General features: G+C 42.3%; 3 protein-coding genes across 8 annotated transcripts; 1 reads left to right on the top strand and 2 right to left on the bottom strand.

The window, feature by feature from the left end:
- Window positions 1-60: 60 nt before the first annotated feature.
- On the bottom strand, window positions 61-9,982 carry nfe2l1a (nfe2 like bZIP transcription factor 1a). Of its 2 annotated transcripts, XM_057014033.1 has the most exons (10): window positions 9,252-9,982; window positions 7,641-8,182; window positions 7,347-7,544; window positions 4,488-4,640; window positions 3,554-3,622; window positions 3,329-3,475; window positions 3,100-3,238; window positions 2,386-2,988; window positions 2,107-2,303; window positions 61-2,022 (listed from the first exon to the last, which is right to left on the bottom strand). In XM_057014033.1, the coding sequence occupies exons 2-10, from the start codon at window positions 7,920-7,922 to the stop codon at window positions 1,333-1,335; spliced, it is 2,478 nt and encodes an 825-aa protein (XP_056870013.1). In that variant the 5' UTR covers window positions 7,923-8,182; window positions 9,252-9,982; the 3' UTR covers window positions 61-1,332. The 2 variants fall into 2 exon arrangements, with proteins under 2 accessions (XP_056870013.1, XP_056870011.1); XM_057014031.1 differs by having other exon boundaries at window positions 61-2,303.
- Window positions 9,983-10,128: 146 nt separating this feature from the next.
- Window positions 10,129-13,405, bottom strand: praf2 (PRA1 domain family, member 2). Its single transcript, XM_057014037.1, has 3 exons — window positions 13,192-13,405; window positions 12,060-12,277; window positions 10,129-11,849 (listed from the first exon to the last, which is right to left on the bottom strand). Exons 1-3 carry the CDS (start codon window positions 13,368-13,370, stop codon window positions 11,710-11,712), a joined length of 537 nt encoding a protein of 178 aa, XP_056870017.1. The 5' UTR covers window positions 13,371-13,405; the 3' UTR covers window positions 10,129-11,709.
- A 334-nt stretch (window positions 13,406-13,739) lies between these two features.
- On the top strand, window positions 13,740-25,834 carry copz2 (COPI coat complex subunit zeta 2). 5 transcript variants are annotated; one of them, XR_008946993.1, is made up of 11 exons: window positions 13,740-13,898; window positions 17,986-18,054; window positions 18,962-19,046; window positions 19,769-19,860; window positions 20,063-20,118; window positions 21,065-21,142; window positions 21,381-21,432; window positions 21,987-22,087; window positions 23,147-23,185; window positions 23,948-23,980; window positions 24,796-25,834. XR_008946993.1 is itself a non-coding variant. In XM_057014034.1 (10 exons), exons 1-10 carry the CDS (start codon window positions 13,881-13,883, stop codon window positions 24,841-24,843), a joined length of 570 nt encoding a protein of 189 aa, XP_056870014.1. In that variant the 5' UTR covers window positions 13,741-13,880; the 3' UTR covers window positions 24,844-25,834. The 5 variants fall into 5 exon arrangements, 3 of the variants coding, with proteins under 3 accessions (XP_056870014.1, XP_056870016.1, XP_056870015.1); XR_008946992.1 differs by lacking the exon at window positions 23,948-23,980; XM_057014034.1 differs by lacking the exon at window positions 21,987-22,087 and having other exon boundaries at window positions 13,741-13,898.
- The last annotated feature ends 257 nt before the right edge of the window (window positions 25,835-26,091 follow it).

Consider the following 26,091-nt stretch of genomic DNA (forward strand, 5'->3'; position numbering starts at 1 on the left):
CTCTGAATATGTAACTTTTGGTCTTTTAGTGCTCTTCATACAAAACTCATGAACCATTAGTACAGCAAATGCATTCATTCTTGCATGTTTAATCTTACAGAAAAGCCAAAAGTCCTTGTACATCAGCATTTATACAGTAAATGGTACATTTAACGGCAAAGTTACACAAGGTGATTGGCTGATAAACCCCTGAAAACCAGACTTGAGCATTTTTCTTTAATAAAAATAAGTTCATCTTATTTGGATGGATGAAGGGGCCATTCATCTTACATATTTGCTCACCTGTAAAGATGATTGACTATTAACGGCCAATCGTTTCAAATGTTAACTCTAATTTTTAGGCCAGACATCTGCCTGCCAGCCTGCGACCTCGAGTGATGACGTACATTAAATCCTGCTGTCTTTACGTTGCCGAGACCAGTTACTGGATCAGTGATTCTGAAGTGCAAATTTCAGATTACCCTCATTAAACGTCTTGGCACGGTTGTGTTTATATCTCTCTGATGATTGGTAACAGGTTCCAGTCCTGTTTTAAAGTTTGCAGCTTATGTTTCTGAAGCACATCCAATTTAGAATTTTTAAATAGTCATTTTTCACAGCTTAGATAATAGTGAAGGTATAAAAAAAAAAAAAAACAATTACGCTTTCAGAGAATAAATCCATACACTAAAGACATTTACAGTATAAAACCTCATTTACAGACAGCACTGGGCTTTCCGTCACTCCTGCTGCTGAAGCCCGTGTGTGAAAGCAAAAGTTGTTGTTTATTTAGAGACCGGTTACAAAATTTTGCGAAATGACCATAATTAACATTGTCTTGCAGAATGTTATTTGGTTCTGCTTGAGATTATTTGCATTATCTTTTATTTTATAAGTACAGTACTTCCTTAGCTGGGCCAACTGAGACCAGAACCAATACCCACAGCCAAAGGGCATATGATTAGATAATGGATGTGAACCTCTAACCATTACTACTGGCCTCAAATGTACGCAGTAGCGTGGGCAGTGTTCCTGAGATTTAGCACCTTTCGACCCATTTCCATTGCGAATCATCGACCTTCTGCAGGGGAGGGGGACGTGACTACTCTGCGAATGACGCACAGATGCGCGATCGATTCAATGTAAACGTGTTTGAGGCTCTAGCAGAACAAAATCTCAGACGATTTTGAAATTCCTCCCTTAAAAAGAGGATGTGTTCGGGCAACAGAGGGCGTCCGGTCACCCTAAGTCCCACAGCCAAATGAACAATCCCCGCTTCTTCATTCAGCACTTGTGTGAAACTCTCACGTAAAGGAATCTTCACCTGCGTTTTCCTACGCTCTGCTCATTTCCTCACTTCTTCTTGTCCCTCTGTTTTCTGTTGCCTTTTGTCAGTGGCGTCCTTCCGCCTCGTCGGCTGGAAGCGACGCCGACGCTGCCGTCCAGTTCGAAACGCAGCTCGTGCTCCACAGGGTTGAGCGGCCTGCCCTCCCCATCCCTCACCCTGGAAAACACTTCCTGGTACAACATTTTCAGGCGGTGCTTCATTTCCTGCAGATTCCTCATGGCTTCCTGCTTCTCCCGGAGAAGACGGGAGCGGCTGCGCATGAGGCTGGACACCTCGTCGTTCAGGCCCAACAGCACATCCATTTTCCTCTTTCTGCAGTTCTGAGCAGCTACTTTATTTTTGCCGCGTCTCCGTATGTCCTTAATGAGGGTGAGCTGCTCCTCGTTGAGCTGGAAACTTGCAAGCAGGTCATTAAACTCCTCCACTGGAAGATTAATGATCAGCTCGTTGGAAAATGGCACTCTCAAGGCTCGTGCGCGCCGTTCGTCATGGCTCCACATTTTCGCGTCTGAAGTGTGCGAGGAGTAATGATAGGGCAGGGCACTGTTGCGCCTCACAGAGGATCTGCTTTGCTTTGTAGACATCTTGCCCACTGGGAGAGATGGAGAAGAAGACGATGACATGGGCTGGTGGTACGTGTGGTCATGGCCCAAATGCCAAGGAAGGCCACTGAGGAGCTTCTTTTCCTGATCGCTCTGATGAAAGGTTTGCATAGCGTGGTCAGGGTAACTTCCCCCTACTGCCCCAAGCTCCTCCTCCTCCTCCTGCTTTATAGTCACCTCCATCTCCATATGTGGACCATCACACAGCTCCACGGCATCCTCATCTTCTGAGAAAAGACTTTCATCTGCCGAGTCAGAGGAGGAAGTGGAGGATGAAGACGAATAGGAGGAGGCTTCAGAAGCACACGGAGAGGCCTGGCTGAGGCTGAAGGCCAACGACAGCCCGGAGTCCGAGTCTGCCTCAGTCTCGCTGTCTGGTGGGAAGAAGAGAAATTGAGTCGAGCCAAAACAAACATCAAACACTGTAAAATGATTTTTTGGGTGTAATGAGACAACCTTGCTGATAATCTCCTGGATGAACCTGATCTTCACCGAGATGCGATTGTAAATGAGCTCTGGCAGTTTCCTGTTGGGCTGCTTCACGTAAGAGGTACCCCTCCTCGTCTAATCTGGCCGTCATCTCAGGATTAAATCCTTCCTCTAGAGCCATGTCCAACAGACTAATCTCATCTAAGATAGCAGCATCCCCGATGAGGTCGGTGAGTGGGCTTAGGAGGCCGTCGTCATCCTCAATGCCATCTTCATCAAAGAGAAAGTCCCCAGATGGGGACATATAGAGGCCGCGGGTCGCTGCGTTGCCCGCCTGAATGTTTGTACAGTCACCTGAACAATGAACATTTTCAGGACTGGAGCTACTTTCAGGAGTAGCCACAAGATCTTGCGTTTGCCGATTCATAACATCCTCAGCACTTATTCCCAAGCAGAGGTCTGGTGAAGGATCTTGAGCAAGCAGATCCACGTGATCAGGAGGACTCTGCAAGGGATAGACGCCAGAGACTCCTGAGCTGGAGGCTGAACTGTGGTCATCCAGTTCTTCAGTGGGGGTGAGGGGAAGCAGAACTGGCTCCATTTCAGACTGGTTTGGTGGCCTCAATGACCCTAAAAGCAAAGAGACATTTTTCAAAATGTTAATTATAGAAGGAGCAGCATATCTCCCACTCCCATTCAGACAAGACAGTGTAATAGACTTTAGTTTCTGAAGGGAATTACCAGGCTGTGACCAAGTCTCCATTACAAGATCAGCCTCAGTTCCATCAACGCCCTGGTTCTGGTGTAGCGTCTCAAACGTCTCGGTCGCTCTTGAGTTCTGTGTGTCTTCAAAAGCACTTGTGTCGCAGCCGGCGTTGTTCTGGAGATCGATTAGAAATTTATGTTATTTATTATAACTATACTAAAGCCTTATGGCAATAACTCAGTATCAATGTCTTCTTCCAGCCACCTGAGGCTCCATAATAGCTAATAAGTCCTGCCACTGGAGCTCTAGGTCCAAGAAAGGATTAGTGCTGGGAAGGATGGAGGATCCCGAAGGTTCGCTGCCTGGGGACTGAAGCTCCAACTCTCCCCTTCCACCTCCAGCATCATGAAACTAAAGAGCAAGAAATGAGGAAAATTACAAGTCCATAAAGATACTGTACTGAAGAACAGGGACCAGAAGAGGCTCTACCTGCTGCTCCTCTGTAAAGGGAAACGTTTCCTCCAGCAGCCTCAGACACTCCTGGAGGGAGGAGGAAACCTGAAACCAGAGTCACTGGTGGTTTATCTCATGCTTCTAGACATGTTAGTCCAAAATACTTGACAACAACCAAGTGGAGTCTACTAAGCACAGTGTTTTGACCTAAACTAGCAATTTGGTTTAATGTTGTTATAGTTACTCTGACATGTCAGTCGCAAGGTGACAAAAAGTGATGCTTACAGTGACCCTGGATGAAGAGAATTCTTGGCTTAGAAAAACTCAACTGGTTTTGTTTCTTAAATTTATTTGCTTAATTCAACAGGTGAAATTTTGCTCAAACACCAACACCATGGAAACTGCTGAATCCCACTGTAAAGGGATTTGAAGAACAAAACTAAACCAACTCGGCTAAAGTAAAATAAAACCACGTACTGTAATTTCAACCTTAAATAATTAAATGAAAGATGAATACATATCTTGCTCTACATATGATGAATAAAGTGAGCATCATTAGCCGTGGGGTGATGATGACATGCTGTTGTCTACTGTCCAGCTGAGACAGTTTCAGTCTGACCCACATGTCCTGTAAGAGTAAACTAATGAGCTACTCTCGCTCTCTCTCTCTTAGTGTTAGTTGATAGTACATGAAAGCAGGCTGTGACGGGCACCCTGGGGTGCAGCTGCCCAACTGTGTCACCCATGATTTTCTGCTGAGCCGCAGCCGTTGGAATTGAGGCGCCTCATTCCAAGAATGTGCCCTTGCGTCTCCTGTCAGTTCCTGCCATCTCATGATTCCATCGTTCACATTTCCATCTGTTGTTTCAGTTATTTGAAAAGGTTTCGCTCTGAACGTCACCAAATCTCGTGTTTACTGTTACAAAAACAAAAAAAAACCCAATACTGTTGAACGTAGTGATGTTATTACCTGCTCATTCTGAGGTAGCTCTCCGTTGTTAACGCCTCCAGAGGATCCTGGCCCTCCTTCTCTCCCAATATTGCAGAAATGCTGAAGTACTGTGTCCTCTTCCTCTTCTCCCTCATTCAGAGCACCAGTGTGATAATGCACGTCTGTTTCCTCCTGTTTACCAAGATAAAAATGAAGTTTGGTTAAGCCACATTTTCTTCTTTGACAGGTGGTGTACGAGGGAGAAGATAAATGGTGACCCTCAGCGTAACAGGTGAACAGTTTATATTGATTACTGGGAACAAAAGCGTTGTTTGCTCTCTTAAAGCACTGGTCCCACTGGTTTCTGCAGTTAAATGCTAGTTATGGGACAATAATGCAGTTGTATAACCAGCCTGTATGTATGGGAAATAAAGGTTCATGTTTTACCCGGCGACATACAGCCAGGCTCAGAATAACTCTGACCTTGCTCAAGCCCAGACACCCTCAACAGCTGGCCAGTTGGGACACGTATGCGAGTGATCATACGTGGCCTAAATCTGTCTGTGCCCCCTACATTACTGTGATGCTAAAAAGCTGAACTGGGCTAAAAGTCAGAGTCAGAGAAGAATAAACTGTTACATCAGACTGAGGGTGGAGGCCTTCAGGAAACACCCAACAAAGCAGGTGCAAAAGATGACTCAGTATTCCATCATCACCAGGCACTGGAAAAGGCTGTTTAAGAGCCCAAAATAACATCTCAATATAATCTTGGTAGTGAGTGGAAGAATACCTCAGATGGGTCAGTATATAATTCTCTGTACTAAAATGTGATCATGTTGGAAAGTAAGAAGTGGAGGGTTGGGAAAGAATATCTGGAATAATAGGAGGTTAGAAAAAAGGTTCAATATGAGTAAAGTAAGAATCCACACAGACCCCCAAAAAGGCAAAAAACCTCAAAAACCCTATTATAAAGTCAGAAAGCTTGACTGGCAAATACAATTAAACGTAAGCTGTATTTCAAACATTCTTTAGAAACACCATTTCTCTGGTGTATGGTATAATTTATGCTAACAAATATTGGAAAATATGGTGTTTTACTGGTGCGCTAATCTTGTCATCATATTAGAAGATTGATCAACTTGAGGACAAATCTATATGGACTTTGTAAAATAACTTTTGACAACATTCTTGTCTTTATCAGTAACATTATTCAATGTTGGGAATGATTATATTTTCATCAGAAAGAACACAAAATGGCAGCACATCGTTTTGGTCTTATATAGTCCTCAACGTTACAGAGTCGCCCGTTTGAAGGTAGTTTACAACACAAATACCCAAACCTTCACAGAGTGGCACATTCATGTTGAGTCCACTTGCAGGACATCCTAATTTTTCCAATGATGCTACTGTAAAAGGCAGCGTAGCCCTTGTTGTTTACATCCGTGTGTGTGTGTGTTTGTGTGTTGGAGTAAACAGAAAAGAGATTGCAAAACTGAATGATGTGAATGTGCGTCGGGACGCAACAGTTTGATCAGGTTTCAAAACAAGTCAGTTGGTCACAAGGCCAGGACTTGTCTAATAAACAGCCTGTCTGTGTGCGCGTGTGTGTGTGTGTGTGTGTGCGTGTGTGCGTGTGCGTGTTATTTGATATCTGGAGGGAATTCAGAAACACTGTTATGCTCACTTTCATTTTGACAGTAAAAGAATATTCTGGCACATCCTGGGATCTCTGTGTTCTCCCGTGAAGGTAAAAAAGACAAACATAAAGCCGAGCGGCGTGCTGTAAAATGAGACTGAGCTTTGGCTTCAGCAGATTCGCTGATCTGAATGCTTCAGTCTTTCACTATCACTACTTTGTCTTCTCCTTAAAATATGGTGGAAGAAATAGGGATTTGGCACCTTTATTTCTTTTATACCTCTAAAACCACATTCACATCATATTGAACGCCAACATGTATACTTTGCAAGCTATATGGAAGCTATTTATACCATGTATAATCTGTTTGTCCTGTACTCCAGATGAAGAAACAGACACTAGTATACAGATCCGATCCAGTTGCCGTATGTACATTCCTGCATGGCTCAGTATAACCTGGGCTTGAACCACCGATGTTTTTCCTACAACACTCTGGATCCACCTTTAAATAGATGCCAAAATACCATCACTGCAGTGATGAATATGAATCTTCCACATTACGTTTGAATAAAACGTAATGTGTTTTTTTTTGGGAAAAAGTGGATCCGGGTTTCACCCCATTCGATTATTTGATGTTTGACTTCATATAAACAAGCACATGATTCCCGGGCTGCTGCTTCTGTGCCTTTATTTAAAGCATGGGGTGTGCCTGCTGTGTTTAAGTTGGACTGATTGGTGAGACGGATTTTCCTGATGAGGTCATCAGAGGAGCAGCAAACTTATGATGACTCACGGTCTCACATGCTGCCCTGAGTTAGCGCGAGTGTCCAAAGGAATAAAAAGCACTCATACAAAGTCTGTCGGTTTCATTTCAACCACTACAGCGCTAAATACTCGACGAAAAAAAGAAACAAAATCAGTTAAATATCAGAACGTCTACTTTTCGCTTCCACCGCTTGTAACTTTCAACTCTGTCGGCAATATTAATATCTGTCAAAGTTCTTGGCCTACATCCTAGAGGGTTATGGTGTGTACAAAGGTTAATACAGATTGCTTCCTTGAACCAAAGGTAACCATGTTAGCCATTTAAAAACTGTAATCTAGAACTATAACAAGCGATGCCAAACAGGAAGTATTTTAAAATGGCAGGTAGGTCATGCAGACACCTTAACTCTTACTTAACACTGATGTCGGAAGTCTCCAAATCTGAAGCTACTAAATTAAAACACACCCTATTCAATAACACGTCAATGGAAGTTTACCTCTTTATCTTCTTCCTCATCATCAGCGTCTTCATGTAGGGTAAGAACTAATGGTCTGGATTCCAAGGATGAAGTGAGTTGGACTCTTTCAATGCCGGGAGGTTCTCTGGCCAGTCGTGAGGCCTGACCCGGTAATCCAACAGGAAGAGGATCTTGCTCTCGCTGGACCAACCATGTCTCCAGCTCCGCTGGTGGAACCTGTGGAACAGAGCCCTGACAGCTTAGATGACATGAACGCAAACATTCCTAGTTAGCAGAGACCTTACAGAAATGAAAATGAGCAGGTTTTCCTACCTGAAGTCTGTCCAGAGAGTGGACCAAGCCCAGCAGTCTACGTGCTGTGAAGAAACTATCCAGGTCCACATTTTTAGCGTGCAGCCCGGGGCCATCCTCTAAGCGATTACGCAGGTTGTGAAACTGTGTCTGGGTCAGCGCTGAGGTTGGACCCAGGATCCTCTCGTGCCAGGAGGCAGGGAGGTAGGGCTCCAGTCCCTCATCAACCATCACGCCACACAGACTGAGGATTATGGCCATCTGGATCAAGCCCTCAGTGAAGTACTTTTTAAGATCCTGCATGGTCTTGGTCAGTAGACGTGCAAAGGTTCCAAGCCACCAAAGTACCAACACCAGAAGATCTTTTTCTGTTGTAGTGCCCTTGAGAGAAGTGAAACCTCCCTTCACAGTTAAGACGAGGTGCTACACAATTTTCACCAATTGCTCAGCTGCACAGTTGCTCAGCATGCTGGTGTAGAAGATCCACCTACGTTGTTTTACTTTGGAACCCCGCTGTTATACGATCAGCTGTGTGCGATTTCTTCTGCTGGAAACGCTTCTTCCTGTGAATGAAGAGAGCAGCTTTAGGACAGGATTATATCTGGCATTGTCGATGTCTCCTGACCTGTAGGAGGATGACAGTTGAGGGTTCTGGCAGCGTGCGTGAGGAGATAAGAAAGACACTATTCACTATTACCACTCTCTTTCATGAGAATGGGCTGCCAAGTCTGTTAGCACCTGCATACCCTGCAGTGCTTCTGAAGCCACTTAATGTAATTATCAATGTTTACCTGGAAAAACCCTCTTCCTGTGTCCTCCCTATTCCAAGTTGACTTTTTATACAACTTAACCTGTTCACATTAGCCACAGAGGAAGAGCTGTCTAAAGCTGGAGCTTTAAAAGTTTTGGGTTCCACCTTTAGGCCTGTTGATATTGAAAGAATAAGACCTGACATTTTTACAGTTGAGTCTCATCAACCATGGTCGAATAATTCTCTTTTGCTTTTGTTTTTGGTATGTGGGAAGAGGGGATTTAGGCTGGGTTGATTTTCTGTTAGTGTGGTCAGCTAATGGACGGGTATTTTTTTCAGTAAGGTCAAAGTGATATTACTATCAGACTCGCACTAATAGTACAAGGACAGATTATAATATATTCTAGCTGCCAAAGCCTGCAGAAACATGTTGCAGGATTAAACAGTTACAAAGTGACAGAACATTAACACATTTCCTGAAATGCCGCACTTTAATGAAACCATGTATAACTGGATTAAGTATATCAACACCTAGTCTCTTATTTTAAATGTACTGACTTCATATCTCAGAAAGTATTTTCTTGATTTAGTTTTATTGAAAGGTAAAAATAAACTCCGAGATGAATGCAAATAGTGCAGGACTAACCACATTATTATCCGCCAGAGTCAAGTTCCAGTCTATTTTCTGTATTATACTGTGTAATTTGTATCTACACTTATTGACGATCAACAACAGGTTTCACAAACCTTTCATCAGACTGACGTTGAAGGAGTGACTGAAACATGGGAAGCTGGAGAAATCAAATGTTCTGATAAAAACTCACACACGTATTGCGTCACCCCTGACTAATATTGTTAGAAAATAATTATAAGTGTCTTACCAGAAGCTTTTATTCTGAGTTGTGAAAATCTTTAGTGAGCTCTCAGTCGGACCCTCCGTCCCGGTTTGTGTTTCAGCGCACGGGGGAGGAACCATTTAAATGTGACACGTGACGTCACCTAGGACCGCCCAGGAAAGGAGGCAGCGTGTTTACTGGAGGTTGCGAGAGCGATTCCAAAACAGAGGGGAAAGGGAATGAACACAGCTTCTTTAAAGACACAGAATGGCATCACATAAAACCACGCCAAGGACTGTTTTTGTCCCGGGCAGCCATTTAGATCTAAAGTGAAGTTCCAGTCATGGTCTCTCTAGCACGTTAAACATTGTTATGGCTGTGATAAGATTTACTAAAATATTGATATTTAAGATGTTAACAAAGGACGGTAAAGTAAATATATCTTAGTGCTTGGAATTTTAAATGTGTCTATAAAGATCAGGAACACCATGTTACTTTTTGCTTCATTTTTATTTATGAATAGTTTTACTTTTCATCAAGAGAATGAAAATAAAAGTTGTGACTGTCCAACTATAGAAGAAAAATCCAAATAATGCAGGTACAACGTTCAACTAAAACATCTTGGGAGGATGTTTTTTTAAATATACTTTCAGTTTCCTTCATCAAAATCCCAAAAATTCAATCACTGGGCGAAAAATTTGATATAGAAAAGTTGTCTATGGCGTTGTTGAGAGAGCGCCACCTGCTGCTAAAGTTGTAAACCCTGGAGATATCGACTCAGTGCCCCCGCCATAGAATTGCTTAGTAAACACAGCTTAATCTACATTATCATGTCGAATCATAACCCTTCAGCATGAGGTACTGCTAGGTAACATGATCTGTTCTCGCAAAGTAGTTAAATACAGTGATCCACTCACAGTAATGTGTATTATCATCTTTATTTAGAAAACATTTAAAATAAATGGAATTTTTGGACAGCTAGAACTGGAGGCCTGGTTTCAGTGAATCTCAACATTTAGCTAATTGGCAATATTTAATCTTTAGGCAGATAAATAAAGGCAGTAAAAATTGTTTGTTCCTTCAGCTAGTGTTTAACTATTAGAGAGGTTTTTCAGGAGTAATACTTAAAAAAAAGGAAACTCTTAGAATAGAAAAGTCAGAATTTTAACCCACATTTGTATTTCATGTCAGAATCAGGTGGATTAAACCATATTTAGAATCATGTCAAATTCTAAAATGGCACCTACATAATGGAAAATAAAGCACTTAAAAATTACAGTTTATTCCTTCCATTACATAACCCTAAATAATAAACTCTATGCCAATATTTAACACTAATACATAGACAGCAAAACCTGTATGGTCAGAAAGTCTTTGTCAAAATATCAAACAAACCAAATTACAGAATTACAAACAAAATATGAATAAGTTACATTTTTGGCAAATTTCTCATATGTTGTGGTTTTAAAACAGCCAAATAATCTTTACATTAACAGCTTCATAATGAAGGTGTTTTGGTTTGATTCCAATTTGGATGAAAATCAGTGGAATTATCCGAGCTTGAGCCTTTGTAGTTTTGTAGTTTATTGCTGAGCTCTAACTCAGCTTTAGACTGCACTCCAGTCGTGTGTTCCACACTTTATGTCTGGTAAACTGCAACTGCAAATTCTTTAACTGTTTAACCTTTGCACCGGTCAGGCTCGACCCATTTGGCACTACTGGTAGACTGGACTCCCACTGACCAGCAGTGGACCTTCACTGCAGCTCTGCCAGTCAGGTTTGACGGTGCATTACGTCACTCCTGCTGCTGTCGGTCCAATCAACGCTGGTCTTCTCACCAACAACAAAATGTTTACACTTCCTTTTCACGTCTTCATATAAAACTTCCTATATCAATCAAAGTTGAATATTTTCCTACATGAAAATAAACACCAAAGTTAAACTGGAACATACTCAAAGTCAAATATATATTTGTTGCCCACCAAGGACAGACACCTAGCAAGATTTTAAAAAGCACTGAAGAAAAAGGTATTTCGAAAGGCCACGACTCTTTTAACTACGACTATAAATATTACATACCATTTGACACTGAACAATAAAGCAGCTTACATTTAGCATGTGAGCAAAAATATTGCAAATTGAGACTGAATGTGGAGTGTCACAGAGCAGCCAAGGTCCTCTCAATCTGTCCATAATCTGTCCCCAACATACCTACGGCGTTGGAGTTCAAAGACAAAAATCTATAAATGTCGGGGCGAAACTAATTTGAAATAAAGTGCAATGTTTCACTGTTGTGGTTACATTAATGAGTTTGAACTTTCGGTTTCTCCACTGAATCACACTGTAAATGTCTCCTTCACTGCTGACTTGTTTCTTTTGTCCAGAACACTTTATACTTCAGGTTTCACTTATTTTGCTCTGGCTCTGCAGCCATTTCATCTAAGCATCATTTGATCCCAGTTACAACATGCCTCCCCCACCCCCGAACACCTCCACCTCCATTCTACGATCCAGCCTCCTGCTCCTGTCCCAGAGCTTCTAACAGGAGTCCCATGGGTGTCCTCTTCAGTCCAATGATCTCCAGTCTGTTCTCCATCTTGTTCTTCAGGCTGCGCAGTCTCAGTGACGCATGTACCAGAACCACTACAGTCAAATAAACAGGAAATTAATATCTTAATTTTTGCTGAGCAAGTCTAAAGAACGTTGTAATAACAGCCTGGGCAGTGTTTGGATCTACTGTTGAACTTTAATCAAATAGGTTTCTACCAGCTTTGCATCTCATTTTTTCATCTAAATAATATTAAAGATGATTTTAGCATATGTGACTGAGTGTGCATGTGTGCGTTGCCTTACTCAAGATAGGAAATGCTACCCCAAATAGGAACACTGCCACTCCTCCCAGCACGGACATGAAGAGGTAACCGGTGAAAAGAATTCCAAAGACGGTGATGGATGGGTGATTCCTGCGAAAGCGGCGAATGGGAGCTCGGTTTTCTGCAACCCAAACAAACCCCAGGAACAACAAGGTGACCACCATGGCTCCGACAAACAACTGAAGTGGTTGGAAATACCTGGAGGAAACAGACATTCACAGAGTCAAAAAGTGTCAGAACCTGACATGAAACCACAGTTGGAGGAACAAAGAAAGGGGTAAAAATAACAAATGCATTTACAAAGCAGCTTGATGTGTCACATTCCTCCATCACACGGTGCCCTGAAGAATGAGCCACAGAGACTCAGAACACACAACACAGTGAGTAGAGCTAAAGTTCACTCAATGTTTTGTGCACTCATTGACAGTGATTTAAGTTTTTCCTCCACATGATTATAATTTTGGACACCTTAATATTCTGTTAAACTGAAATGACAGTAAAGACAGTAAATAAACGGTATCGATAAAGTGCCTGGTTGTTATTATAGGCCACAGGAAGAATCACACACTTGTTAGAGGGGAGGTCAGCTCAGGTGACCCTCCAGCTTCTTTCTAATAAGTGGCACAAGACAACATAGTGACTTTTGTGCATGTGTTATAATTGGCAGGTTCACTTTTGAACACTAAACAGAGATCCAGTAGCTGTGGTGCTGGTAAACACATCCTAGTAAACACATTTACAGTATATCCTACTTAAATATCATATAAACAAAATATCCCGGGGATGTGTTGGATTAGAAATGAGAAAGGAAGTTGAAAAGAAAATAATAGACTCATCTGATGGGGGGAGACAAGTAGAGGAGAGAATAGTCAGAGATCATGCAAGTACAATAATTACAACAAGATATCACTATAAGAGTTGAGTGGGGTCAGAGATCGGCAGGTCAGTGCACAACTATGAAGTCAGGAATCCGAAATCAGGAATGCAAATTAATTGCAAATTTAGCGTCGAAAAGATTCGGTGGTTTCCTGACACTTCAAGAGTCCCACTCCCCCACCACAACACTGACGAGGCTAGAGGAGAGATGCCCACGTCAGAAAAAGGAAACTTACCCCACTAGGATAAGAAAAACTAAGACAGACAGAAAATAATTGCTCTGGTAATAAAGCAGGTTGTTGATGATTCGGTTGTTCCACCGGTCCAGATTGCGCACATCGGGGACGGCGAACCGGGCAGAGCTCAGCAGAAAATCATCCAGAGTCCGGAGGGGTGGCGGCTGCACGCCTGCCATTTTTCCACACAGCCTGCTCAAGAGAACTGGGTTTCCCAGAATGCAACGCGGTGGAAACGAGAGGGCTGCGGCGATGTCGACGTTAGCGCGTCGGGTCCTAGTGAGGAGATAGAGGTTTCAAGGTTTTGCTGAGTAAAAAATAGAATGATGTTATATATTACCTTTTTAAAAATCTGTATATTGCAATTTTATATGTTTGTAGGCCTTTAAAGGGGGGGAAAGGAGGTGAAATAGAGCACTCCTCACTTATCCGTGCACAAATTAATAATAAACATGAATAATGTGCCTATCAAAAAGAAAATTACGAAATTCAGAAACCTACTTTAAACCCGTATTTGTCATGTAAATTCCGTCACTGCTTTAAAAGACTCGTATTGTGAAAGGAGGTGGAGCATTCGGGGGGGCAGCCGAGCGCCTCCGTAAAAAGCCGAGCAGATCTCTCGGCGTGACAGCTCAGAGCTGTCCACGTCAACACACGGAGCGGCGGCGGCGACGGCGGCGGCAACAACGATGGACTCCTCGTCTCCGGTGAGCCTCTGCCGATTTCCCCCAGACTGGAAAGGCAGACATTTTCAGTTTGGAAGAGACAGCGCGCAGTTTACGCGCTGTTTTTGCACTGTTTTGTCTGTGTGCGGTACATTTGTTGCATTGTGCCAGTTTCGGTGGTGCGTCGCGCTGTAGAGGAGCAGCAGAGAAATAGGGATAGGAATGCCGCAAAAAATGCTTATAAAGCTGATCCACGGTACATTTCCTGCAAAGTCACTCCTTTGGGTGAATGTTATCATGACTGTGGCCGATTGATCATGGACGCGCCGGGCCTTTAATCCGAGCACAGCGCTTAACATGCAGATAGCGCCTTTAAAAGCAATACTTTTATTATTTCCTCTCTGCGTGTCGGACTGGAACAGATTGGCTTTGCTGGCTGCAACGGTGCAACTTATGAGGGTGTTAAGTTAACTCCATTACAATGGACTGGTTTGAGCCACAGCTGTTATCTACTTAACCACGCAAAATCCGGCGCAGAGCGCAACAGGACGGCGCTTGAGTCCGTGCAGGAATATGTAAGTAGACTGGACCAGTGAGGCGACTCCATCCTTCAGGTTTCTACAGGAGTAGAATGTTGACTAATGGAGTCCTGAGCTTTTTTCAAACGTCTGTTTGTGTTGAGTATGTGTGCAGAGCTCGGTTGACGTGTAGAGCAGAGTAGGTGCCACGTCCACCGTTCTCTCTCTCTCTCTCTCTCTCTCTCTCTCTCTCTCTCGCTCTCTCGCTCTCTCTCTCTCTCTCTCTCTCGCTCTCTCTCTCTCTCTCTCTCTCTCTCTCTCTCGCTCTCTCTCTCTCGCTCTCTCGCTCTCTCTCTCTCTCGCTCTCTCGCTCTCTCTCTCTCTCTCCCCCTCGCTCTCAATCTTTAACCCTCTGCCTGTCCATGTGCTGTTTCATATTTGCTTTGTGTCAGTGTTGCAGAATAATACTCAAATACGACTTTACTTGTTATATCACCTCTATTTGCCGCTGTTGAGCTCTTTTGCAAGATATTGGTTACCCACATGTAGGCCTTCATACATCATCTAACAGCTACCATGCACAACCACAGGCATTCTCCGTCGTTTTAATAGAAACAAAATGCATCTATAATATTATTCCATCCCTGATCCAACCCTAAATGAAAAATACCCCGCCAAACTTTGCATTTATTGTATAAACTCTAATGACTTCAGCTTGCGGCTCCACCTCAGCCAACAGATGTTATATTATACTATAAATGCTGCTGAAGTTATTTATGTTTAGATGCACCATTATATTGCTTTATTTAATGTCATGGTGATAACTGTGCAACCTAGACTTTCTGGATTTATTAAGCAACCATTATCCCAAATTAAATATATGGTCAAACAAATGCCAGACTGTGCAGCCTCTCTGTCCCCTCAGGTGTCATTTGGCTTTCATATTTGTTCTGTCTAATAGATGATTAACAGGAATTGCACTTTTTCCAATGTAAAATGTTAAAGAAGACAAAAACACAAATGCAAGGGTTTTTCTTCTTTTTGTGGGGGAAAATAAAGTATTAAAGCATAATAATGAGTGAGTATTTGATGGTGTGTCACACCTGTGTGCATAAATTACATTCCCTAATGTCTTTCTCATTGATATGAAGGTCCTATTTTCTTTGTCAGGGTTCAAGACTATACAGAAACTGCTGGATGGATTTCAGCGTAACTTGGTAGGATGACCTTTAATGGCCAAGCATTTGCCGACTAAAGGGGTGGGGACGGTGGGGTTGAGGAAAGATTCTAGTCTTTGGATGTTTTCTACTCTAAGTGGTAGCAAACCTGTTTGATCAGGCCAGCTAGTTAGCAGAGCTGAGTAGACAGACAGAAGCAGTTATCCAGGCTCCTTCTAAAGCTAACAAAATCTACATAGCAACGGCCTGCAGTCCACCATCGTAATATGCAGCAGCCTGACTGTTTAATCAGTTCACCAGCTTCAGTGGAAACTGTTTGCTCTTTTTTACTGTTTGCAGTCTTGGTTTGTCTCGTAACTCTCTCGTAACGCCTATGCCACACTTAAACTTTAATGGGTCTGTATGGATATTTTCAAGCTCACTATAAAATACTTTATTTCTTCTGTAAACCTTTTGCTCAAAACAAAGGAAGGGGAAAAAAGAAAAGTGGCCTTTGTTTTGCAAAGCTGAGCAGATGGATGCTATATGATTGTTTGTGCACCCATCATGTAAGGAACTTTAATCAACGCGGTTGGAACACTGAAAGAAAACCACTGTCGCCTTATTATAGCATCAGACAAATGACCAGAACGTGTTATAGTTTTAATTCCAACAATGTGGTTAAACTTCAAAAATAAATCGGTCACTGTTTATATAAATGCCAAATCCAAATTATAAGACACTTTGATGTGATTTAACCTTCTCCTCATATTTAATTTAGTCTTCTGGTTTTGTCTGAATGACCAGTTGACCATAAACATGCACAAAAGAGGTCGTTATCCTGGACAAAATGGCAAGTTTGGGCATTTTTGGTGGGTACGTTGATCCAGCGTGGTCAAAGAAGCTTATCCTTTTCCATTTTCATTTGACATTTAGATTTTCCCAGAGATGAGATGGGCTTTTTAAACTCTGCAGTATTTTTTATCTTTTACAATTTAGAGATTAAGCATCCAGCATATTTCAAGACACTCACATGCCTGATTGCTAAAGTGACTGTGTGTGTGTGTGTGTGAGTGTGAGTGAGTGTCTAGAGGTGCTCCCCTGAGGACAGGGCTGGGCCAGGAAGCAGACGCTCACGTGAAGTTTGAAGAAGCTCAAATGCACAAACTGTCATATATATTGTGTACATGTGCACTACATGTAAATGGTAGAGCACACAGATGAGATAAATGCTGCAGAACAAAAAGAACCAACTAATAACACAAGCAATACTTAAAATGTTTTATATCATTTCTCCTGATCTTCAAAGTCTTCATTGACGCAGACTCCTCTTATCTACTTTATAATAATTCCCCCGCCTCATATTCACAGTGCGGTTGTAGTGTTACTTATAGACGCAGGTAGGAAAAGCCATATTATTGTGTCCCCCCCACCATCCCTTCATTGTCTTCACAGTGCTTTGATCCACCGCTGAACTGGTGCCGCTCCATATAGTCGGCAAGAAAGAGTGCGGTTCCCCAGGTTCGGCAACTAGCGCCTGATATAATTTCAAAGCCTGGCTTTGATCCAGTTTTCTGGATTATATACACGATGAGGTTAAATGTGACACAGTTAAAAGTGGGGTTGGATTTAATAACGGCAGAAACAGATCCTCAACTCACAGGATTTTGGATTTAAACCTGATGAGAAGATAAATTTCCTTTACAAAATGTAATCTTCAAAGCAGCAGGGCAGGGTAGTGCTTAGCGCTGTCACCTCGCAGTGGCCCCCAGGGTGCCACATAACTTTATCTGCACAACGTGCATTTTCTTTTACTTTAGTAAAAACTGTTTGCTTTCCAATTACTCTTAATAGCCTAACAATAGAAAAAAAATTAACGCAACCTTGTTATACAGTTTTTGCTAAACAGTATAATGGCATCTTTGCCCCCCCCCCACCCCACCCCACCCCACAACACTCCACCCCATGCGATTTCCAACCCTGGGCTGATCACAGATGAGCCATGTTTGATAGTGGGAAACACGTGAACGAACTACTGAAAGTATCTGGTTGATCCAGACGCTGCTGAAACTCTGGGCTAAGTTCTGTGATACACTCTGACTGTGAATGTCTATGCTAGTCAGTGCATAACAGAACTTTGTCCCGGGTCTGAATCCTCTTCGCTGGTTCCGTGACCGGCCTTCATGGTGATATAGATGACTGTGAGTGTGCTCTTGGGCTGTGGCCCCCCTTTGTACGCAAGCGGTCGGAGTGAATATAAATCTGGTCATTGCTGCAAAAGCAGGATTGACGTGTACCTTAAAAACTGATAGCACACACAGCCAGATGTAGGAGGAATGCCTGTGAGTGCAGCTGTGGCGTTCTGGAGAACAGTGCTCTCCTAATCCTCGATGTTTCCCTGAGGTGACTCAGCAGAGCTGCAATATTTGCAATGATCTCCGTTTGTTGTTGCAGGAACCCTCCCTGTACACGGTGAAGGCTCTTTTCATTCTGGACAATGATGGGAACAGACTGCTGTCCAAGGTGAGACACACAAATCTGACTGAGCACGACGAAGCGTCTCAACAAGCGGTGTCGAGGCTGTCGGAATTCCAGTTGACTTAACTCCCGGACAGTGAATTAATTGTCAGGTTTAGTGGGTTGATCTGTACATTATGTCCTAAAATACTCAAAAATACCAACTTTGGAGGATATAAAGATTTCACCTGACAACAGTGATATTGGAATAACCAGCAATCTTTGTTATTTGTGTCAGGAAAAGTAGAAATTAGGCTGTGTCCAGAAGTTAGAAAATTATGAACACCACGCTGTGTTACACATTTAGCAGTCGTAGCTAATGTGGACATGTAGAGTGTTATAATGCCTAAATTCTGTGTCTGGAAAACTGTGCCTACAACTCATAATGCAATGCAGCACAATTCTGTGACTGACAACGTGTACCCTGGAGCTCACTTCTTTCTGACGCTTCGTGCCTTTCATTTCCTCATTTATGACATCATATTCTCTTACTTCCAACTGGCCGTTAATGACAGTTTTCATGACTGACTTTGCTCGACTTCCCCCGAAGCAAGGCCTCACGCAGCTCTGCAGCCTCACTCCGCACAACCGTAAACCGCCATGTAAGATCAGCCGGGCTCTTTGTGGCCAGCTGTGATTCAGCTGTAAAACGCTGGAGAGGAGAACAATGAGGCTGGCGGCGCTCAAATCCAATACTGAAACTTTACATCCAAACATCAGCTCTGGTTACAGGCTGCACATGAAAGCAATAGTAATCGTGCAAGGGAATAGCCCACACTGCCACACTCAATCAAACTCTGGGTCATGAGTGGTCATAAATAATGAAAATACATTAGATAGCTGCTTGAAATGGTCCAATATATTTAGGGTCATGCACACAGACCCTCAACTGCTTTTATTTTGTCTGTTACAGTACTATGACCACGAGTTTTACCCCTCCATGAAGGATCAGAAGAACTTTGAGAAGAAAGTTTTCAACAAGACACATAAAGCAGACAGTAAGAACCTCTCTCTCTCTCTCTCTTGCTCGCTCCAGCCATTGTGCTCCACTCTCACACACATCTCCGGTGTCAACTGTTCCTCATTCTGCCATCCAGTAGCTCAAGACCCGAACGTGATACCAGCTTTGAGTGTTTTCCACACTACTGTAGAGCTGCGGAGGAGTCGGGTCATGCTAGCGTGACGATAGAGCGGCTGGAAAATGGCGTGGCATTTAATGTTTGACACGTCCATGCAGAGGAACATGCTATTGTGCGGGATGGTTCACACCTGACACCTGAGTCTCTGCCCTGGTTCTCGGGACCTTTATATTCCCTCTTTTGTTCCAAGCTTCTCCTGCATTCCTCCTCCTCTGTCTTCCTTTCTCCTCTCATGTTATGCTATATGCCTCCTCCTTCCCTCCACCTCGCCCTGCCTTTGTCCTGCCATTCCTTTCGCTCCCTTGGTTTTTCCCATCCTTCCAGCTAGCCCTACAGCCTCTCTCTTTTCTCCTTTTTTCTCCAATCTAATTGATCCTCCTGCTCATTTGCTTTCTTCACCTCCCTTTCCAGCCAGGCTGGGCCCTGGAGTCTCATCTCCACTCTCAATGTTGTTCTTTTCTTTTCTTTTCATTTTGGATTATGTCTTTGAAAGTGGAATATCGTGTGCTGGTAAAACTTAGTGTGTCTCTCCTCTTCTTTTTTTAACCCCACCCCATCCTTCTCCTCTGACATGTCCGCAGATGAGATCGCGTTCCTGGAAGGGATGACCATTGTCTATAAGAACAGTATAGATCTGTTCTTTTATGTGGTGGGAAGCGCTCAGGAGAATGAGGTATTGTCATTTCTGGGGTTTTTTACTGACATGCATACAGATACAGCCATATAGACTTTACATTTTATTTCATTTTATGTAAAATATTCAATATCCAAGGCTATGATGTATACTGTGGCCCACTGCACGGGCCAGTGACCCTTTCCCATGATTTTTCTTTGTATTTTTTTCTAATGGATCTCTTTTTTTATCCAATCTTTAGCTGATGCTGATGTCAGTACTGAACTGCCTGTTTGAGTCTCTCAGTCAGATCTTCAGGTGAGTCCTCTTTCATGTCCAGGAACAACTTCAGAAATGTTCTATTTGTATGTGATATTAGCATTTCTAGCATTTTATGAGGCAGTGGGCAAATCCAGCTGTGCCTCCTCCTGTACCTTAAATCATCAGCAAGCAGCAGCTGATGTGGTTACTATGGGAACCGATGCGGGAGTAATGCAGAATGTGAGCAGCAGTGAATATTTGCCTTCTGAATATCCTGCCCCAGTTGTAGTGAGCAGGTTTCCTTATAGAACTTTAATCAGAAACAGTTTTATATGCCAAGTATATTTACATACCCAAGGAACCGGTGTGAGGTGGCTTGTTGAGCCTATAGGAATATACTCTTATAGACAAGTAGTAATATATAGACACAAACTGTACATTAGAGACAACAATATACAAATAAGACATAATATTCAAGACAAGTACACATTGAGTGGGATGTAAAGAGCAAAGCAATATTGAAAATGTGGTTTGCGAGATACACGTGACATTAAATTATGAAATAATGTAGCGTGTAAATAAAATGCAAGTGAAAGATAAACTGGAAGGATAAGTATGTCCTTATTGGGAGAAGTGGGTGAATGGCCAGAAAGGTGGGTGACCCAACTTATCAGCCCTTCAGGAGAGTGATGGGAAAGAAGCTCTCCTTGTGCCTGCTGGTTTTTGTATGCAGGGATCTGTAGCGCTTGCCAGTGGGAAGGAGGCTCGAGAGTGTGCAGAATGTGTGCTAGTAGACTGTAGCCCGATCGCACGATGGAGTGCACGCAGGGCAGGCATGCACCATTCTGTCATATCAAACAAGAAGCTCCTGTTCAGTGCACAACATTGGGAGATCGATGGCGAATGTTGCTGTCATAGCGTCACAAACACGATCAAAGAATGATCAAAGCAAATGGTGGGGACCAGGGCGGGGACGTGGCTAATCGCTGCTCTGGTTCTGCAGGAAAAACGTGGAGCGGAGGGGTTTACTTGACAACATGGAAGGAGTGTTCCTCATCGTGGATGAGATCATTGATGGAGGGTAAGGCAAATTTTACACCGGACCTCTGTGGTCGCATTGGATTTAACATCCCATCAATCAATAAAATTCCCTTCAACATTGTTGAGCGTACATGTGTAAAAGTAAAACCTCTGGAATCCTTATCAGGAATTAGTGTAGTTCAACAGAAACTGGATGAATGATTATGGAAATGTGTGTCTGGACCGTTGTTTAGACAGAAAGCCAGGAAATAATACTGGTCTTTTTTCCCCATTGCTAGGGTCATTCTGGAGAGTGACCCCCAGCAGGTCCTTCAGAAGGTCAACTACAGGGTAAGATGATTGATAATCCTGTCCAACTCTTGATTCCATGTTCTTTCCTGCTGAATCAGCAGCCACATTTACGCTTTTCTATGATCTTATTAAAATGATTCCGATCGGAAAATTCCAGCTTCGCCGTTTACATGGATGCAAATTCATTTGATCCGATTATTCAATAGATGCATCAAGCAGTTAATCCGAATAAATTCATTGCGACATGCGCAGGACAGGCAAGGGTGTTGTTATGCCAACGTCTCCCGGCCAACAGGCCAATCGGCTGACGGCTGCTCATGAATATTAATGAGATATTAAAGATCATTCACTGATCCTGCAGAAACATACCGCTTCACGTTCCACCTTCTCTCTGCTGCCTCCTGATCAACGTGAGCGCCGATCGTTTTAGTCCCACAAGTCTTCTTTTATTTCAACCAATTGTGTCCATGTAAACATGGCTAGTGAGTCTCCTCCTGGAGCCTCTCACAGCTCCGCTCTCATACCCTTTCCTCATCTTTTCCCTGTCTATCTCTCTGTCTCTTTGTCTCTTTTCTGTCTCCCCTCGGTGACAGGAAGTGTCAGAGCCAGCCTATGGCTTCGTCCTGTTTGATTACATCACCGGTAACATAGAAGGACAGACAGACAAGAGCCAGCTGCTGTAGACAGATGGAGGGTGAGCGTGAGAGAGAACTAGGAAAGAGAGTGAATGGATGAGAGCGACAGGTGAAGCAGAAGGCGATGGCGAGGCTGGTCAGAGGAGGAGCCAGCGGAAAAGTGGGACTCCACAGACTCATTTTCTTTTTAGAGATTTCTTGCCGGAGGAGCACGATTGTGCACACTGTGAAAAATCTGTGAACATGGCTAACGTTTCAGTGTGGACAAAGATCTAACTTCAACTACTAAATTCCCTGGAACACTTATCATTGTTGACTAGTACTAATCAGTTATCAGCCTCTCTGATCCTGTGTGTCACTAGCAGTCATCCTATGGAAGTCCGGTATAAATGCTGATTTCCCTACACTTTATTAATCCACTGGGCTTCTCAATGGGTTCGACTGTATCTTTGGTCAACCTGGACCTGCTCGATGTTGGTCAGAGTTTCTAATTGTTGGTGTCAGCTGGTGCCGAGGTGTACTCAAAAATTCAAACCATGACACGCGTTTAAAAATGTACTTTGTTATTATATTTGAGAAGATGGCATCTCATCATCTTCCTCACACCCAGGTTTGTCTTGTTCTGGAACGGCCGCTTTAATATCAGTGTACCAGCAGATGTCACCCTGGAGCTTTAACACGTTTTTGAGCCCAAACAGAACCCCAGCACCGATGCTCCATGATCTTCTGTCTAATTAGCAGCATATGGGGTAGCAGCATGTACGACAACTTCTGTTGTGTGGCTTTGAATTCGCTTTTTTGTTTTCATCTTTCACTTCTTCCTGCTTCTTCCTGTGTGTAGCCGAAACTACCATTTTGTTTCTACCCACAGAGTTGTTGTGTGTGGAATGGAGATGCTTTCACATTTAACAGGTGTGTTTAGAGTGGTCAGAGTGCCAGTGCCTGCTTCTGGAAGGGCCAGGCTTCATTGTCATGCGATGAAACCCGAAGTGCAATTTAAATTGTAATCTGATTGGAAGATGTGGGTGCTGCCGATAACGTGAATGCCCGCGTATTTATCATAGATCTTGCATGATTTTTGTCCCTGATACCCTCAGTAATGACAGTTTTCCTTACAGGCGGATGAAAACCCATTATCTGAACAAAGCGTTGCCCAGGTACCACACACACACACACACACACACACACACACACACACACACACACACACACACACACACTTGTCTAGCATAGCTCAAAGTTAAACACAAGTTGAACAAACTTTCTGGTAATTGAATCTTAGCAACTAGACCTTTCATCCTCTCATCCTCTTATCTTGGATGAGGTGGAGCACCATCAAGACACTCCAACAGTCCAGTTGCTAAGATTCAACCACCAGTAATAGCTTGACCTGGATGACTGAGAACCTTCACAAACCTGTTTTCAGCCTTTTGAGATTTGTTGCTACGCTGACAGCTGGCTGTCTGTGCATGTGTGTAAGAAGCTACCTCTCATGTTATGACTGCTATACTGTTTATAGAAAACACGTCTGCACTCACCCTGCTCAGTTTTCAGCATATCTGCCTGATCCCCATTAACATCTATCTCTCAGCTGCATGCTAATGCCGCAGGTCACTGTGCTCACTAGCGTAGCTGCACGAACAGTTCTGAGTTAGAATTCCCAATAAATATGTATTTATTTTAATAAAGACTGGACAGAGAAACTCAGAACATTCTAATTAAAACTGCTAAAACCATTATTGCCCTCCATACAGTTTTACTTTTCTTTAACCCTGTCATTTTACCACGCCACAAAGTGGTTTCTACTACTTAGATCTTTAAAATAAATGCTTCTCCTTTGCGTGAGACAAAAGTGTGTACTACTCAATCATTTAGATGACTTTTCTCTAAGCTTTTCTTTGTTGCTTCAACCCTGACAGCACATATCAGAAAAACTGGCTCTCACCACTAACGTAAGTCTCTACTAACCTCCCAGCCTTGCACTGTTGTCCTGCTGTGTCACTACATGTCACACATCATCCATGACACATAGTTTACTGTGAAAGAACTGTTTTTATGCATATCTACAATTGCATTTAGTGTATGTTTCGTATGCATTTTTCAGCCATTGTGCCACTAATTTTGATTAGTTCCGTCCAGTAGCCATTACTGTGTACTGTGACTCGTAGTTAGGTGTGTAAAACCTGTTGAATATTAGTCAGTAAAGCGTATTGTCAGATAAGACATTTCCCAGCCTCCCTGAGCTGCGCCTGAGTGGTTCCAGGCGCCCCCTGTTGTTGAAACACGTAACAACATAGGGTTTTAAACGAATTCTTCAATTAGGCTGATGAACGTTCGAATTAGATTTCATACATTTATTTCTATTTTATATTTATGTTGATTAGTGACAAACAGAAACAATTTGAACAGTAAGCCTTTTTTTGTTTCGTTATAGTCTAACTAATAACTAGTTTATTTGTAGAGTTGCAGTGACATCTAGCGGCCAAATATTGGCACTGCAACACCGTTTTTGTGGGGAGAACAATATTTAATTTACAAATCCATGAAAATAAAAGCAACGAAACATGTACTCTTTGAATCTTAGTACGATTCGAATTATGCACGTAATGCACTAGAATAGTCTTGTTATTTATGCATGTGGTTCCAATTAACTGATATTTGTATATAATGGTGTTATATTTAAATTAGTAAGTTTATGTATTATCATCATTTTAAAAACAAAAAAAGAAAATCATTATCATTTACTATTGTTTTGTTTATTTTTCAGGTTCTGCAGTCAGCCAAAGAGCAGATTAAATGGTCAATACTAAAATAAAAGTTACATTTATTTCTATTCCCAAAGCTAGTTTTAATTGTGACATTCTAAAAGGAAGTCTGTAGTACAATGGGTTTCTTTACCAACCAGAGAACCAGCTCAGTGTAACCAGGTTTTTTTTCTTGTTTCTGTGAGGATTATGTAACATTGTGTTTTTAAAATGCAGGTAATTTATTTGGGTAGCGAGGGAACGTAGTCGACATTTGCACATAGACATTTGGTGACACAGGGAAATGAATGTAAACGTCACAGCTCATGTCTGAAGATGCAACTTTATGCATTAGCTACAAATAGTAATGTTAGTTTTGAATAGTGCCATCCAGAATATTTTAACTTTTTGTTTAGGTTGAGCAGGATTTTCCACACAAAACTAATTATCTGTGTTCTGCTCACTGTTAAGGCTTTTTTTTTTTTTTTTTTTAAGAATTTTAGAATTGGTTATGTTATTAATGCTTTGGCTTTCCTCCCAGATTTTTTTGGTTTTGTTTAAAGTTTTTGGTTTGTTTGTTTGCCTGGGATGCATCTTATTGCTTGTCCCTATTCAGTGAGGTACTAGACTTGCTGCAAAGTTCAGGCTCATTGTTGTGCAGTGATTAACTCTGTTTTACAGTTTGTTCTTTCCACGGGCTTTATTTTTATTTTTTTTAGCTTCACATTCAGAAATTGAGGGGAAAAAAATGTTTGACACTAAACAAATGAAAATTGTCCTTATTTCCTCAAATGCCCAACAAGTGTTTTCTATGAATACAGTTACTGTGGGGAAAAATACATATAAAATTATATTTTAAAACAAAGCAACATTCTAAAATATATAATATAACCCTCAACCCATGAATATTTTCACAGTTTTGAATATGTATATAGATAATATATTTTGTCAGACTAAAATAAATCCAAAACCAAAGTCGTTATTTCGTTTACATTTGGAAGTTGTTGACTTGTTGCATTTTGCCTTTTGTAATTTAATAAAAGTGTATTTTTGACTCCTTTACTTCTCTGGTTGGTCGTTTATGATACATTGAAAATGTTGCTCTTTTTATTTCTTATAAACCCTTTCGTCTATTTCCTTCCTCGCGCGGGGGAGGGTACACCTCTCAACCAATCACGATGCAGATGGTCAACTAATGAATATTAATGAGCTCTTACTGCTGGGGGCGGGGCCAGCATGGTATTGGCAGAAGCATGACACGTGGTCCAGCTGTGTCAGCCAATCGTTACTGTTATCTTGTGAGGAATGTGATTGGTTAT

This window comes from Takifugu flavidus, chromosome 18 (genome assembly GCF_003711565.1).
Source record: "Takifugu flavidus isolate HTHZ2018 chromosome 18, ASM371156v2, whole genome shotgun sequence".
Lineage (NCBI taxonomy): Eukaryota > Metazoa > Chordata > Actinopteri > Tetraodontiformes > Tetraodontidae > Takifugu > Takifugu flavidus.

Bases quoted from the DNA above. Each gene is read 5' to 3' on its own strand.
- praf2 (XM_057014037.1), bottom strand. From the start codon at position 13,370: ATGGCAGGCGTGCAGCCGCCACCCCTCCGGACTCTGGATGATTTTCTG. The intron at 12,278-13,191 runs GTAAGTTTCCTT...TGTTTCCTCCAG, and splicing joins GTTTTTCTTATCCTAGTGGG to GTATTTCCAACCACTTCAGT. The intron at 11,850-12,059 runs GTAAGGCAACGC...ATTTGACTGTAG, and splicing joins GGTAGCATTTCCTATCTTGA to TGGTTCTGGTACATGCGTCA.
- copz2 (XM_057014034.1), top strand. The intron at 18,055-18,961 runs GTGAGACACACA...TGTCTGTTACAG, and splicing joins GGAACAGACTGCTGTCCAAG to TACTATGACCACGAGTTTTA. The intron at 19,047-19,768 runs GTAAGAACCTCT...ACATGTCCGCAG, and splicing joins CAAGACACATAAAGCAGACA to ATGAGATCGCGTTCCTGGAA.
- nfe2l1a (XM_057014031.1), bottom strand. From the start codon at position 7,922: ATGCAGGATCTTAAAAAGTACTTCACTGAGGGCTTGATCCAGATGGCC. The intron at 7,545-7,640 runs GTAGGAAAACCT...TCTGTTCCACAG, and splicing joins ACTCTCTGGACAGACTTCAG to GTTCCACCAGCGGAGCTGGA. The intron at 3,239-3,328 runs GTGGCTGGAAGA...ATCGATCTCCAG, and splicing joins TAGCTATTATGGAGCCTCAG to AACAACGCCGGCTGCGACAC.